This window comes from Oncorhynchus mykiss, chromosome 1, assembly GCF_013265735.2.
Source record: "Oncorhynchus mykiss isolate Arlee chromosome 1, USDA_OmykA_1.1, whole genome shotgun sequence".
In the NCBI taxonomy this organism is placed as follows: domain Eukaryota; kingdom Metazoa; phylum Chordata; class Actinopteri; order Salmoniformes; family Salmonidae; genus Oncorhynchus; species Oncorhynchus mykiss.
The window spans coordinates 70,077,589-70,092,019 of record NC_048565.1 but is presented as its reverse complement, the minus strand read 5'-3'; the positions used below and the strand labels follow the sequence as shown (position 1 = coordinate 70,092,019).

General features: G+C 43.2%; 1 protein-coding gene across 1 annotated transcript; it reads left to right on the top strand.

Moving 5' to 3' along the window:
• The first annotated feature begins 3,304 nt into the window (after window positions 1-3,304).
• Window positions 3,305-9,185, top strand: LOC118965321 (rap1 GTPase-GDP dissociation stimulator 1-like). The gene is made up of 10 exons (XM_036984194.1): window positions 3,305-3,444; window positions 4,426-4,551; window positions 4,716-4,859; window positions 5,215-5,346; window positions 5,628-5,762; window positions 5,979-6,104; window positions 6,755-6,894; window positions 7,062-7,188; window positions 7,529-7,664; window positions 7,778-9,185. The coding sequence occupies exons 3-9, from the start codon at window positions 4,769-4,771 to the stop codon at window positions 7,597-7,599; spliced, it is 822 nt and encodes a 273-aa protein (XP_036840089.1). The 5' UTR covers window positions 3,305-3,444; window positions 4,426-4,551; window positions 4,716-4,768; the 3' UTR covers window positions 7,600-7,664; window positions 7,778-9,185.
• The last annotated feature ends 5,246 nt before the right edge of the window (window positions 9,186-14,431 follow it).

Below are 14,431 nucleotides of genomic sequence, written 5' to 3'. Positions count from 1 at the left end.
CAACTAATCTCTATCACAGTCTGCTGTCCCCACATACTTCAAGATGGCCACCAGTGTTCCTGTTCCCAAGAAAGCAAAGGTAACTGAACTAAAAGACTATATTGCACTCACTTCTGTCATCATGAAGTTCTTTGAGAGACTAGTCAAGGACCATATCACCACCCTACTTGATACCCTAGACCCACTCTAATTGTCTTACCGCCTCAGTAGGTCCACTGACGATGCAATCGCCATCACACTGCACACTGGACTATCCCATCTGTGCAACTGGGTCCTGGACTTTCTGATGGGCCACCCCCAGGTGGTAAAGGTAGGAAACAACATCTCTACCCCGCTGATCCTCAACACTGGAGCCCCACAAGGGTGCATTCTCAGCCCTCTCCTGTACTCCCTGTCCACCCATGACTGCCTGGCCATGCACGCCTCCAACTCAATCATCAAGTTGTACCACTACAGCGGTAGGCCTGGTTACCAACAACAACGAGGCAGCCTACAGGGAGAGGTTGAGGGCCCTCGGAGTGTGGTGTCAGGAAAATAACCTCTCACTCAACGTCAACAAAGCAAAGGAGATGATTGTGGACTTCAGGAACCAGCAGAGGGAGCACCCCCCCCCCCCCCCCCCTATCTCAAGGCCATCAGACTGTTAAACAGCCATCACTAACATAGAGAGGCTGCTGCCAACATACAGTACAGACTCAAAGACTCTGGCCACGTAAATAAACGGACTTAATAAAGGTATCACTAGTCACTTCAAATAATGCAAATTTAATCATGTTTACATATCCTACATTACTCATCTCATGTATGTACTGTATTCTATACCATCTACTGCATCTTGCCTTTGCCGCACACCATCGCTCATCAATATATTTATATGTATATATTCTTATTCCTCCCTTCACATTTATGTGTATTTGTGTGTATAAGGTAGTTGTTGTGAATTTGTTAGATCACTTGATAGATTTTACTGCATAGTCAGAACTAGAAGCACAAGCATTTTGCTACACTCGCATTAACATCTGCTAACTATGTGTACGTGACCAATCAAATTTGATTTCATAGATACAGTATGCATACCAAGTTATCTATGGAAGTGTTGTAATGGCTTTCGTTTGTAGAATGAAGAGTGGACCAAGGCGCAGCGTGGTAGGCGTACATCGTCTTTTTATTGATGACACCAAAACAAAATAACAAAGACAAAAAAACTGAAGCACACAGTTCTGTAAGGCTAAGAAACTAAACAGAAAACAAGATCCCACAAAACCCAAAAGGAAAATGACAACTTATATATGATCCCCAATCAGAGACCACGATAGACAGCCGCCTCTGATTGGGAACCACACACGGCCAAAAACAAAGAAATACAAAACATAGACTTTCCCACCCGAGTCACACCCTAACCAAACATAGAGAATAATAAGGATCTCTAAGGTCAGGGCGCGACAAGTGTATTAATTGCATGTTTGAATGTCATTCATATACCATGTTTAATGAGAATTCAGATCTCAGATAGCACCTCAGGCTCTAATAAATAAATAAAAATGATATGACTCCTACATCTTCTATGTCCTCTAGCAGAGCTTTCCCCAGAAACTCTGAGCACTAGACAGACAGGAATGTCCAGTGATGTGCAGAGAAAGTCTCTCTGTTGACTTGTGGCCCTCAAGGTTGTTGTGGCCCTCAAGGCTGCATAGATAAAAAAAACAACTCTGAGTCAACAGAGGGATGTTATTCTCAGCATGATTTCCTGTCTTATACTTTAGCCAAAATCATCCTCAAATCGTCTTCTCTCTACAAAGAGACTATAGGGTGTATTGTAGAAATGCAAGACCCACTTAACAGAGACCAAGGACAAACCCTGTCCCTTGAGACCTGTGTGGAAACTACAGTGAGCTACAATAGTATTGAGACAGTGACACATATATGTTTTTGGGGCTCTGTACTCCAGCACTTTGTATTTCAAATAATACAATGACTAGGAGGTTAAAGTGCAGACTAACAGTTTTCATTTGAGGGTATTTTCATCCATATCGGGTGAATGAACCGTTTAGGAATTACAGCCCTATTTGTACATAGTCCCACCCATTTTAGGGGACCAAAAGTATTAGGACAAATTTACTTATGTGAGTATTACAGTAGTCAAAAGATTTGTAAAAATGTATTTGTCCCATATGCCTAGTGCGCAATGATTTCATCAAGCTTGTGACTCTACAAACTTGTTGGATGCACTTGCTGTTTGTTTTGGTTGTGTTTCAGATTATTTTGTGCCCAATAGAAATGGTGGCTCTGATAGGGGGCTTAGCAAACGTAAGTCTAAAGAAGGTGAAACAAAAGACTCTTGTATGTGATCCCTCACCTCCTGTGGTAAACACAAATGCTGGGCTATCGTTTTTGTCCGATCCTGTACAGGTGTAAGATTTACAATTTGACCAGTATTGTCACAGAAAAATGATCCTGCAGCAAAAGGATTTGAATGTTTAGTGAGTCCATTCACTCTTTTCCGCCAATGTAATGTTGCTTGACTGGTGGTTAGGCCATCAGCTGTCCCAAATTAGGCTACATGAAAAGTGCAATACTGTTAATTAATTTAACCTTGTGTTAGTACAGGTTTTCAGTGAATTTATGTAAATCCTTTATGTAAAACAGAGTGATCAAATTCAGAACTTACATCTGTATATTGTCTGTCTACTGTAGCTCCATCGCTTTAATCTCAATTTAGATCGGTGCTGTTGATCCTCGCCCTTTGACCTCAGTTGATTACAGGCCATGGTATCTTATAGGTGATGATCCTAAAGCTTTGACAACTTCTACTGTCAATCTGAAAGGTATAGATAAAGTGTGACAAAGCAACCCGCAATAAAAACACATTCAATATCTATAGTTTATGAGGAGTCACACTCTGTAGAATCTGCACACTGCGACTCGCAATGTAATAAAATTTGCCAGTTTTTGATCTGAATTCCTTTATTTCAGCTCATAATGTCATCCCAGGTTTCAAAATGAAACAGTGCTTTGTATGAATCACAGAAAGCCATCAGACGAGAATCATGCATGCTGTGCAGATTCCTTCTATCAGGCAGTGAAGCCAGAATAGGAAAAACAAATGGGTTTAGGAATGCGTTCTAGGTCAAGGTGAGTCTGTGTGTGAAACTGAATACGCAGATATACTGTAGAGTAGATGTGTCTCAGGGTTGTGTGCGTAGGCGTGTTTGCAGGGCCAGAATACAAGGAACTGAGCTCTAAAAAGCACCTGTGAATGAACAATAGTGCACTTTGGAACTGCTGATACGCTCTACACTGAATCCACAGTTTTCGCAGGATCAGGCGTGAGCCCCACAGTCAGAGAGGGGTGTTGTGGCTAATGCAGAGGTCGCTAAACCAACAAGAGAACGAAGAAACCAGAGAGGAGCATTGGAGCACCATAGATGATCCTGTAATATGAAGGTAATACTATACATGAAATGGGACAGGACAAGTTACAACGCCTTCCAATTTGTCCAATTACCACATACCTGCATGGCTTTGTGTGTTCTTCAGTTGGTGAAAGGTGATTATACTGTATAAGATAGTTATCGGTTTGAATCCAGATAAGAATTTTAAAGTGTCCAACAGGTCAAATGTTTTGCTGTGTTGTATGTGTGTAGTATGTGTGTTGTATGTGTGTTGTATGTGTGTTGTATATTCCATTACCATATGGTCCTGTTCCTTTATGTGCACGTAATTATGTCCTATTTCAGCGTTTCCCAAACATGGGGTTGTGATAGAAACTATGAAATAAACCATTTTAAAAATGTGCTTGGTTCACAGAACCGGGGTTACCTCAGTAACCTCTGGTAGCCGTTAGATGTGGTTGTAATAAACAGAGTGGTTTCTGTTTCCTTCCTACAAATGTGACTCTATCTTTTGAATGGTTTAAGCTGCAAAATGTTATGACCCCTTCACTGAAAGCTAAGACTCTAAGGAACACTCATGTTTCCCTCTACAATGCCCACAAGCCGCGCAGGACTCATTAAAACAGAGTGGACAAGACCAGGCACTAAGCAGACTGGGGGGAAAATAACATCCTCAACGAGTAGTATAGTATACTCTAGACAGGGTCACAGAGAGGACCCACTGGGCACACACTGCTTGAATCAATGTTGTTTCCACGATATTTCAATGACATTATGTTGAACCAACACAGAATAGACAGACGTTGAATTTACCTCTGTAGCCAGTGGGGAGGAAAGCCTGTTCGTTTTTGGTTACATTTCTGAACCAAAATGGTGTGCTTGTCTCATTTGTTTACTTGGAGACTGCGTATACTGAGTTGAACCAGTTATTGTGTTTCTCACATTCTTATCTGTGAATGAGAATTGTTTCTTAACTGACAGGCCTGGTTAGATAAAGGTGTCAATTAAAATATGTGGCCTCTGACCCCTGCAGACACGACGCGGGAGGCTCTGGTAGAGGTGGGCGTGGCAGAGGTGCTGACGGCCCAGCTAAAACTGGCTACTGACGCAGAGAGAAGACACATCATACTGGAGGTTCTGGGATCACTGGGAGAGAGTGGTACATCTGGGCAAGGGCCTAAAATGTGGTCATTCAAATGATGATAATTTATACAGACACGGATGAGATTAAATAGGCTGCAAGTGAGGTTTAAGCTTTTCACATAGAGGGTTGAATGAATGTGTGCTCAGACTAACACACTCCTCCTGTGCTGCTGTTGTCAGACGTTCTGAAGCTGCAGTTTGTGGAGTCGGGGGTTCCTGAGGCTCTGTCCGAGATGATTCGGGGGCTACAGGGTGGCTCTGACCCCCATGACCTCTGCAGCATCAAGATTGCCTCTAACCTCATCGTTTCCCTCCTGCTGGGAGGTAAGGAACGCAACCTGACCTGGAGGCACCAGAATCCCTCTATGGTTCTCCCCTTGAACCTACCTCCATAGTCCATGCCTCACTCACCCACACCCCTTCACTGTCTGTCAGCTCACATCACTCAAATTGATTGATGTTTGATTCCGAATGTAATCGAGCAAAGATACTCTCAGACTAAGAATCACATTTTATCCATAAAAATCAGCTCATGCGATGTGTTGATGATGATGATACGTGGTTTTCTTGTTTATTTCTTTTATCTGTTTTGATTTCTTTGCTAAATTAAATATGGATAATTGGTGACTGACTAGTTTGATGTGCTGCCTGTCCCTGTGTGCTGTGTTTGGTGCATTAGATGAGTCCATGCAGAAGTGTTTTGGCGAGGGCACGGGTGTGGTGTACCGGGATGTACTCTCTTGGCTGCAGTCCTCCAACACTCAGCTGCAACTGTCTGGAGCCCTGGCCATCGCCAACTTTGCCAGGAACGGTGAGATGACAAAATGCCTTCAGATTGACTTATCTGCATTGACTGCTTTAGTTTTGAGAATTGATTCTCCTCAGTCTCTGATGTTCTTAGCCCATGTCTATATTCATATTAAATTACCTTATAACCTCTCTTCACCTTTCTCTCTCTGTATCTTCTCTCTGCCTCTTCTCGTCAATTCCTGTATCCCCTCTCTCTCTCTCTCTCTCTCTCTCTCTCTCTCTCTCTCTCTCTCTCTCTCTCTCTCTCTCTCTCTCTCTCTCTCTCTCTCTCACCCTTCTCAGACAGTAACTGTGTGAAGATGTTGGAGTTAGGGGTGGTTCCTCATATCCTGACCCTACTGGAGCAGCATGTGGACGAAGGCGACGTGTCCGTCCAACATGCCGGACTGAGTGCGCTCAGAAACCTGGCGATCCCAGGTGCATAGTAGGATGGATAACCACAAACACACGCGCACGCACACACAGACACACACAGACACACACACACACAAACTGACCCCACTGAACCCACCACTGAATGACCAACTGGCAGCGGGAAATTAATGACTAATGTGTTTATCTTGTAAGCTGTTCTTACACTAAGGACTCTCAGCTCTGAGACCACTGTGACCCCTCTTCTCCCTGGTGTTTCAGCCAGTAATAAGGTGAGGATGCTGGAGGACGGGGTGACAGAGAGAATCAGGACCTTGCTGCGCTCTGACATGCCCCCAGTGCAGTTCAAACTGCTGGGCACCCTGCACATGATGGTGGATGGACAAGGTTTGTGGGAAAGGTGTATGGTGAAGAAGAATGGGATGTGTGCTTAATGTAGAGGTCTGGGTTATACTGCATGTGACTAAACTAAAATCACATAGGTCAAATGCATTTATCTAGTGCAGAGTTAACTAAATGTGTGTTGGAGTCATTTTTATTTATGATAAACTAAGAAACAGGGCTGTTGTTCCTAATAACAATAGGATAGTTATTTCAGCCCCAGTAGATGCTGTAAAATGATTCTATGTCCAAAGGCACAGTTGGAATCACAGCCTATTTACACTGTATGTGGGATATAAAATCCACCACAGGCACTACTATGACCTGTCACAGTAAATTGCAGGGTACAGTGGGTCCCCTTGATTACTGTAGTCTACTGAGGTAATACACTCCTATAAAGGGAATCACCACTCTGAGTCTGCTTTCTCACTTCTAATCCTTTCATTGTTTATTTCCCCCATTTCTCTCTCTCTCTCTCTATCTTTCTCTCCCCTTCTCTCTGTCTCTATCTTTCTCTCCCTTTCTCTCTGTCTCTCTCCAACCCTTTTCAACCATCTTTCTCTCATCTCTAATCTCCTCCCTCACTCAATTTCTCACCCCCCACTCTCTATCTCTGACTCTCTCCCCCTCCACTCCCTCCGCTCGTCCTCTCTCAGAGGAGGCAGCTGCAGTGCTGGGTAAAGATGAGGTTTTGTTGGCGAGGATCATGGAGTGGTGTGAGGCACGGGACCATGCAGGGGTCAGGGGAGAGGCCAACCGCCTCCTGGCCGCCCTTATTAGACACAGCCGTGCCCCGGTGAGTCACTTGTGGGCATGCACACACACACACACACACACACACACACACACACACACACACACACACACACACACACACACACACACAGTACGAGGATTACATACTGAATGTGTGTAATCCTCATCTCTTCTAAAGACTGATTCTCTCCATTCCGACTCTTACAGGAAGTCATCAATGCTGTAACCAAAGCAGATGGGGTGCGACACCTCATCTCCATGGCAACCAGTGAACACTTGATCATGCAGAATGAAGCCCTGGTGGCCCTGGCGATTGCATCTGCCATTGACATCGGTGAGGGATTCTACTATCCTTTGAGAGCAAAGAGGGAAAGATCAATACATCTAAAGCTATCCTTTGGACTGACAGAACGTAGCTAGATACATGTTTACTGACAGAAACCAAAATAAATAGATTTGTAATAATATCTGTATATACTGTATTATGTCAGCATGTAATAACATATAATGTAATAATATCAGCTTATATTTCACAATGGTAATTACTGTAAGCTCTTTTTTAGGTTATACTAATTCCCCTGCATACCAATGTTCAATACCATAATGTACTTCCTGTAAATGAGAGACTAACACTCCTTGCGTGTGTGCTTGTGACATGTCCTTCTGTTTTCCAGCCTCCATGCAGGAATCGTTCCGAGAGGGCTCCGAGAGAGCTCTTGCCCACACTGCAGAAGATGCTGGATGACCCAGTGGCGACTGTGGAGTTCAAGTTCAGTGCCCTAGGGCTTATCTGTAGCCTGGCCAACTCCAGTAGGTACCCCACGCATGCACGTGCATCCACACCCACACGCATGTTCTCTCGCTCCTTCTTTCTGCCTCTTACTCTCTCTCTTTGTCTTTCTCTCTATACTCCTCCCTCTTAGGCTCGATGAAGGAAGAAATGGAATCTCTTAACCTGAAGGAGACGCTCAACAAGCTCTCTGGTCACTCCAGCACCAACGTAGCCACACAGGCCGACACAGTGCTGGCCATGCTTTCTGAAACCAGCTAGACTGGCCTGACCGGACCACTGCCCTGGTCAATGTGACCACAGACTCTCAGCACCACGTGCCACCACAACCTCCCCTACTATCGTGACTACACCATTCTCTCCATGAAAAGAAGCAGATATTGAGTCTTCCAAAGCTAGGCCTCCATTCACCTGGTCTATGGAGAGCACAGCTGGACAGAGCTACATTAAGACTGACCAACCCAATATGACAGAGCGCTAACAAGGTGATAGCCTATGTTCTAAGCACAAGCTGAATGAGCCAACCCATGAAAACGCACACGAATCACAACAACCCCAGTTCAGTCCTCATGACCATCTGTAAAAATAGTGTTTCTGTGTGAAATAGCTCTTCTAATCAGTACTCCAATCAATTCAATGTATGTATGATTTCCGATAGCAACCAGTGTATATTATCAAAGGAAACGTTTGCGTATAGGGTTAATCATGGCTACTGTTTCATAGCACCTAATGCGCTTACCCTCAATGGAAAACACAAAACTAACGCCTGACACTGTTTATCCATGTGATGTTCTATCTATACTCTGTATTGACCAATGTCCATGGATGTAAATGTTCCTAGAATAGGACCTGTCTCTTCTCTGTGGATCTTGCATAGTGAGATCCCCTCTGTACTATCTACAGTTTACAGCTCAAGAAAAGCATTCAAAGCCAATATCTCTGATATTTTACCAAAGTACATTTTAATTAGTGCTAGTTATCTGAGAGCACAGGTGGGTGGGCACTGGGGATAATCATTACAGAGCTGTGAGAGTGTCAGGCACCTCCCCCACTGGTTGCCAGCTCCAAAATTCAGACTGAAAGGGATCAATATGTTATGTTGATGCTGGGCCAGCAAAGGGCTTGTGATGAAGGGAGCTTTAATGTTGCACTCAGAGCCCTGCTGATTCAACTCCTTTTAACACCAATTTGTTAAGGGGTCTTGAGCCCAACAGAGACTGACTGGCTATTTCAAAGGGATTAATAGAGCTAATAGCAACTGAAAAACAGCTCTCCATCTGTCTTTCCTTTTAGTACCTAATAGGCTACTCAATGGGAGCTGAGTTGGTAAATTAGCTTTTAATGTTGAATGAAATTATGAACGAGATTGGTGGGTTTTCTCACTATCTAATCGTGGCATGTGGTTGTTCAATGACAGACATGTATTTGTTTAAAATCTATAACTTTTTCATTTCAGAGAGACACATAATCATGTTTTTTTGCAAAATGCTAACAAATATGTAACAAATAACTACATTTTTAATAAAGAAATGTACAAATTATACTTTTGTGACATCAATTTTATTTAATTTTCTAAATAAGTTATTCAATACAGTAATATGAGATCTGTATGTAAAACATTTACATTTGACATTTTTGTCATTTAGCAAATGCTCTTATCCAGAGTGACTTACAGTAAGTGCATTCACCTTAAAATAGCTAGGAGAGACATCCACATATCACAGTCAAATATACAGGGCACGAACATTCCATTCCAGATAAACAATGGATATATAGCGTTTTGCAAATAAACACATTTTCATACACATCTAATATCTATTATATACAAATCTGAGAATAGTAATAGTTTACACACACATGAAGGTAAGCAATCATTTCTGATGCAAAAACACAAATGTGAAAAATGTGTGGATATAGCGTTATGGAAATAAACTCTAAAATGTGTGGATATAGCGTTATGGAAATAATCTCTAAAATGTGTGGATATAGCGTTATGGAAATAAACTCTAAAATGTGTGGATATAGCGTTATGGAAATAAACTCTAAAATGTGTGGATATAGCGTAATGGAAATAAACTCTAAAATGTGTGGATATAGCGTTATGGAAATACACTCTAAAATGTGTGGATATAGCGTAATGGAAATAAACTCTAAAATGTGTGGATATGGCGGTATGGAAATAAACTCTAAAATGTGTGGATATAGCGGTATGGAAATAAACTCCTCAATTGATCTTTGAAATAACTATGTTGGTGTTTTAATAAAAAAGGATGGCTTACAGAAACAACTGGCAATGGCCTGTAACTTATCTGTTCATTGAAGTATGTACTGTATGACTGAATGTGGGTGTGTTTCAGGTCTCTAAAATACTACATTGGACAGGTAAAGCAATTTATAGGAAGGCTACTGGTCATTTTCTTCCTCTAGTCCAATACTTTCAGTTCAGTATGGGTCTGCTGTCTGCGTGTCGTTTTTCCAAACACAATGGCTACCCTTCTCATTCTGCTAGTGTACCCGGGAACAATGTGATAAACACATTGTCTCAGACTCCCTAAGCCTTTTTCCCATGTGGGAGGAGAACATATTTTGCCTCATCCATATTCAGATAAACTAAAGTCTCAGCAGTTACAGGAGTGGTAATGTTTTAGTCAGGCGGTAAAAGCCCATACTGTGCTTTGCATCCATACCTACTGTGTGAAAGTCCAGGCTGGAGAAGCACAGGGAAACAATGTGCCACATTACGGAGAAGACAACCACTCTGACCACTAGGTGGCAACATTGTCTTTACACTACAGTCAATGCTTATTCAAAGCTCTTTATTGAAATGAGGCTCAGTATGTACACAATTACATGACTCAGTGTGTGGGTGTGTGTTTGTTTGTGTGTGTGTGTGTCTGTATGTGTCTGTTTACTGTGTGTGAGTACAAGCTTGCGCGTGTATCATTGGGTAGAGGCTGATTTTCAGAGATTGCACTGTAAAATGGTTGATCTCTGCACACTGCCAGCGAGTGGGATTCTGGGCCAGGAGCCCAGATGTGTGTGTGTGTGTGTGTGTCTGTAAGTGCATGTGCCTGCACATTCAACTGCCTGCTATTTCCTGAGCAATCTGTTAAGACAGATAAACATCAGTTGAACCAGGGAAAACCACAGCAAAACATGGGACTGCTATCAATGAAACCACCCCTTTAACAACTGGTGTTGGGAAAAAGATTGTGTGTGTGTGTGTGTGTGTGTGCGTGTGTGTGTGTGTGTGTGTGTGTGTGTGTGTGTGTGTGTGTGTGTGTGTGTGTGTGTGTGTGTGTGTGTGTGTGTGTGTGTGTGTGTGTGTGTGTGTGTGTGTGCGTGTTACTCACACCAGGCAGAGCACAGCTGAGTCCTGAGTGTGTCATTAACACTTCTGTACCCTGAACCAATTGGATAACCACCTCTATAATCACTATGGTTGTGTACCAGGTTGTATTTGTTGCAGTCGCACTGCACATCTCACATTGGAGTTACAACCTGGAATGTGCCTTTCATGTCAGTGGCTTCCATTGCTATTGCAGTATTTACATTTTGGGATAAACATTTAGGACCGCATAACCTACTAGTAATAGACATCTATAATAGTCACCCAGTCGCAAGATGGCACCAACAGAGATGGTCGCCTCGCTTCAGGTCCTTAGAAAACTATGCAGTTATTAGCTTTTTTTATGTATTATTTATTACATTGTTACCCCAGACAATCTCAAGGGTTATTACATAGAGCTGGGAGGAACTATTAGATATAAAAGCAATGTCAACTTACCATCATTACAACCAGGAAGGCACCTTTCCCGAAGCAAATCCTTTGTTCAAACCTCCACCCTGGACATGCAATCTTATCCCAGAGGCTGACCCAAAACAATGCGGACGTGGCAGGAGAGGCAGACGGAGCGGCTTACTGGTCAGACTCAGAAGGCGAGCTCACCATCCACCGCTTCCGAGCATATTACTCGCCAATGTCCAATCTCTAGATAACAAGGTGGACAAAATTAGGGCACGAGTTGCCTTCCAGAGAGACATCAGAGATTGTAACATTCTCTGTTTCACCGAAACAATGCTCACTCGGGATATGTTGTCAGAGTCGGTACAGCCACCCGGGTTCTTCACGCATCGCGCCGACCGAAACAAACATTTCTCTGGTAAGAAGAAGGGCGGGGTGTATGCCTTATGATTAACGACTCTTGGTATAATCACAACAACATACAGGAACTCAAGTCCTTTTGTTTACCCAACCCAGAATTCCTTACAATCAAATGCCGACCGCATTATCTTCCAAGAGAATTCTCTTCGATTATAGTCACAGCCGTGTGTATCCCCCCAAGCAGATCCCTCGTCGGCCCTGAAAGAACTTTGTTGGACTCTATGTAAACTGGAAACCACATATCATGAGGCTGCATTTATTGTAGCTGGGGATTTTAACAAAGCTAACCTAAGAACCATACTTCCTAAATTCTATCAGCGTATCAAATGCGCGACAAGAGCTGGTAACTTTCTGGATCATTGCTACTCAAACTTCCGCGACACATACAAAGCCCTCCCCTGCCCTGCCTTCGGCAAATGACACCATGACTCCATTTTGTTGCTCCCAGCCTATAGACAGAAACTAAAAGAGGAAACGCCCGTGCTCAGGTCAATACAGCACTGGTCTGACCAATCGGATTCAACGCTTCAAGATTGCTTTGATCACGTGGACTGGGATTTGTTCCAGATAGCCTCAGACAACAACATTGATGTATACGCTGACTCGGTGAGCGAGTTTATTAGCAAGTGCATCGGAGAAGTCAAACCTTCCCTAACCAGAAACCATGGATTGATGGCAGCATTCGCGTGAAACTGAAAGCACGAACCACCACTTTTAATCATGGCAAGTTTACCGGAAACACGACCAATACAAACAGGCAATCAAACAAGCAAATCATCAGTATAGAGACAAACTAGAGTCGTATGTGGAAGGGTCTACAGTCAATCACGGATTACAAAAAGAAAACCAGCCCCGTCGCGGACACTGACATCTTGCTCCCAGACAAATTCAACAACTAATTTGCTCGCTTTGAGGAAAATACAGTGCCACTGACATGGCCCGCTACCAAAGCCTGTGGGCTCTCCTTCTCCGAGGCCAACGTGAGTGAAACATTTAAACGTGTTAATCCTCGCAAGGCTGCCGGCCCAGACGGCATCCTGGAGTGTTTATGGACATATTCAACTAATCTCTATCACAGTCTGCTGTCCCCACATACTTCAAGATGGCCACCAGTGTTCCTGTTCCCAAGAAAGCAAAGGTAACTGAACTAAAATACTATATTGCACTCACTTCTGTCATCATGAAGTTCTTTGAGAGACTAGTCAAGGACCATATCACCACCCTACTTGATACCCTAGACCCACTCTAATTGTCTTACCGCCTCAGTAGGTCCACTGACGATGCAATCGCCATCACACTGCACACTGGACTATCCCATCTGTGCAACTGGGTCCTGGACTTTCTGATGGGCCACCCCCAGGTGGTAAAGGTAGGAAACAACATCTCTACCCCGCTGATCCTCAACACTGGAGCCCCACAAGGGTGCATTCTCAGCCCTCTCCTGTACTCCCTGTCCACCCATGACTGCCTGGCCATGCACGCCTCCAACTCAATCATCAAGTTGTACCACTACAGCGGTAGGCCTGGTTACCAACAACAACGAGGCAGCCTACAGGGAGAGGTTGAGGGCCCTCGGAGTGTGGTGTCAGGAAAATAACCTCTCACTCAACGTCAACAAAGCAAAGGAGATGATTGTGGACTTCAGGAACCAGCAGAGGGAGCACCCCCCCCCCCCCCCCCCCCCCCCTATCTCAAGGCCATCAGACTGTTAAACAGCCATCACTAACATAGAGAGGCTGCTGCCAACATACAGTACAGACTCAAAGACTCTGGCCACGTAAATAAACGGACTTAATAAAGGTATCACTAGTCACTTCAAATAATGCAAATTTAATCATGTTTACATATCCTACATTACTCATCTCATGTATGTACTGTATTCTATACCATCTACTGCATCTTGCCTTTGCCGCACACCATCGCTCATCAATATATTTATATGTATATATTCTTATTCCTCCCTTCACATTTATGTGTATTTGTGTGTATAAGGTAGTTGTTGTGAATTTGTTAGATCACTTGATAGATTTTACTGCATAGTCAGAACTAGAAGCACAAGCATTTTGCTACACTCGCATTAACATCTGCTAACTATGTGTACGTGACCAATCAAATTTGATTTCATAGATACAGTATGCATACCAAGTTATCTATGGAAGTGTTGTAATGGCTTTCGTTTGTAGAATGAAGAGTGGACCAAGGCGCAGCGTGGTAGGCGTACATCGTCTTTTTATTGATGACACCAAAACAAAATAACAAAGACAAAAAAACTGAAGCACACAGTTCTGTAAGGCTAAGAAACTAAACAGAAAACAAGATCCCACAAAACCCAAAAGGAAAATGACAACTTATATATGATCCCCAATCAGAGACCACGATAGACAGCCGCCTCTGATTGGGAACCACACACGGCCAAAAACAAAGAAATACAAAACATAGACTTTCCCACCCGAGTCACACCCTAACCAAACATAGAGAATAATAAGGATCTCTAAGGTCAGGGCGCGACAAGTGTACTAATTGCATGTTTGAATGTCATTCATATACCATGTTTAATGAGAATTCAGATCTCAGATAGCACCTCAGGCTCTAATAAATAAATAAAAATGATATGACTCCTAC

Coding starts and splice junctions, on each gene's coding strand:
- LOC118965321 (XM_036984194.1), top strand. CDS start 4,769: ATGATTCGGGGGCTACAGGGTGGCTCTGACCCCCATGACCTCTGCAGC. Junction 5,347..5,627: donor CGCCAACTTTGCCAGGAACG/GTGAGATGACAA, acceptor CACCCTTCTCAG/ACAGTAACTGTGTGAAGATG. Junction 6,105..6,754: donor CATGATGGTGGATGGACAAG/GTTTGTGGGAAA, acceptor GTCCTCTCTCAG/AGGAGGCAGCTGCAGTGCTG.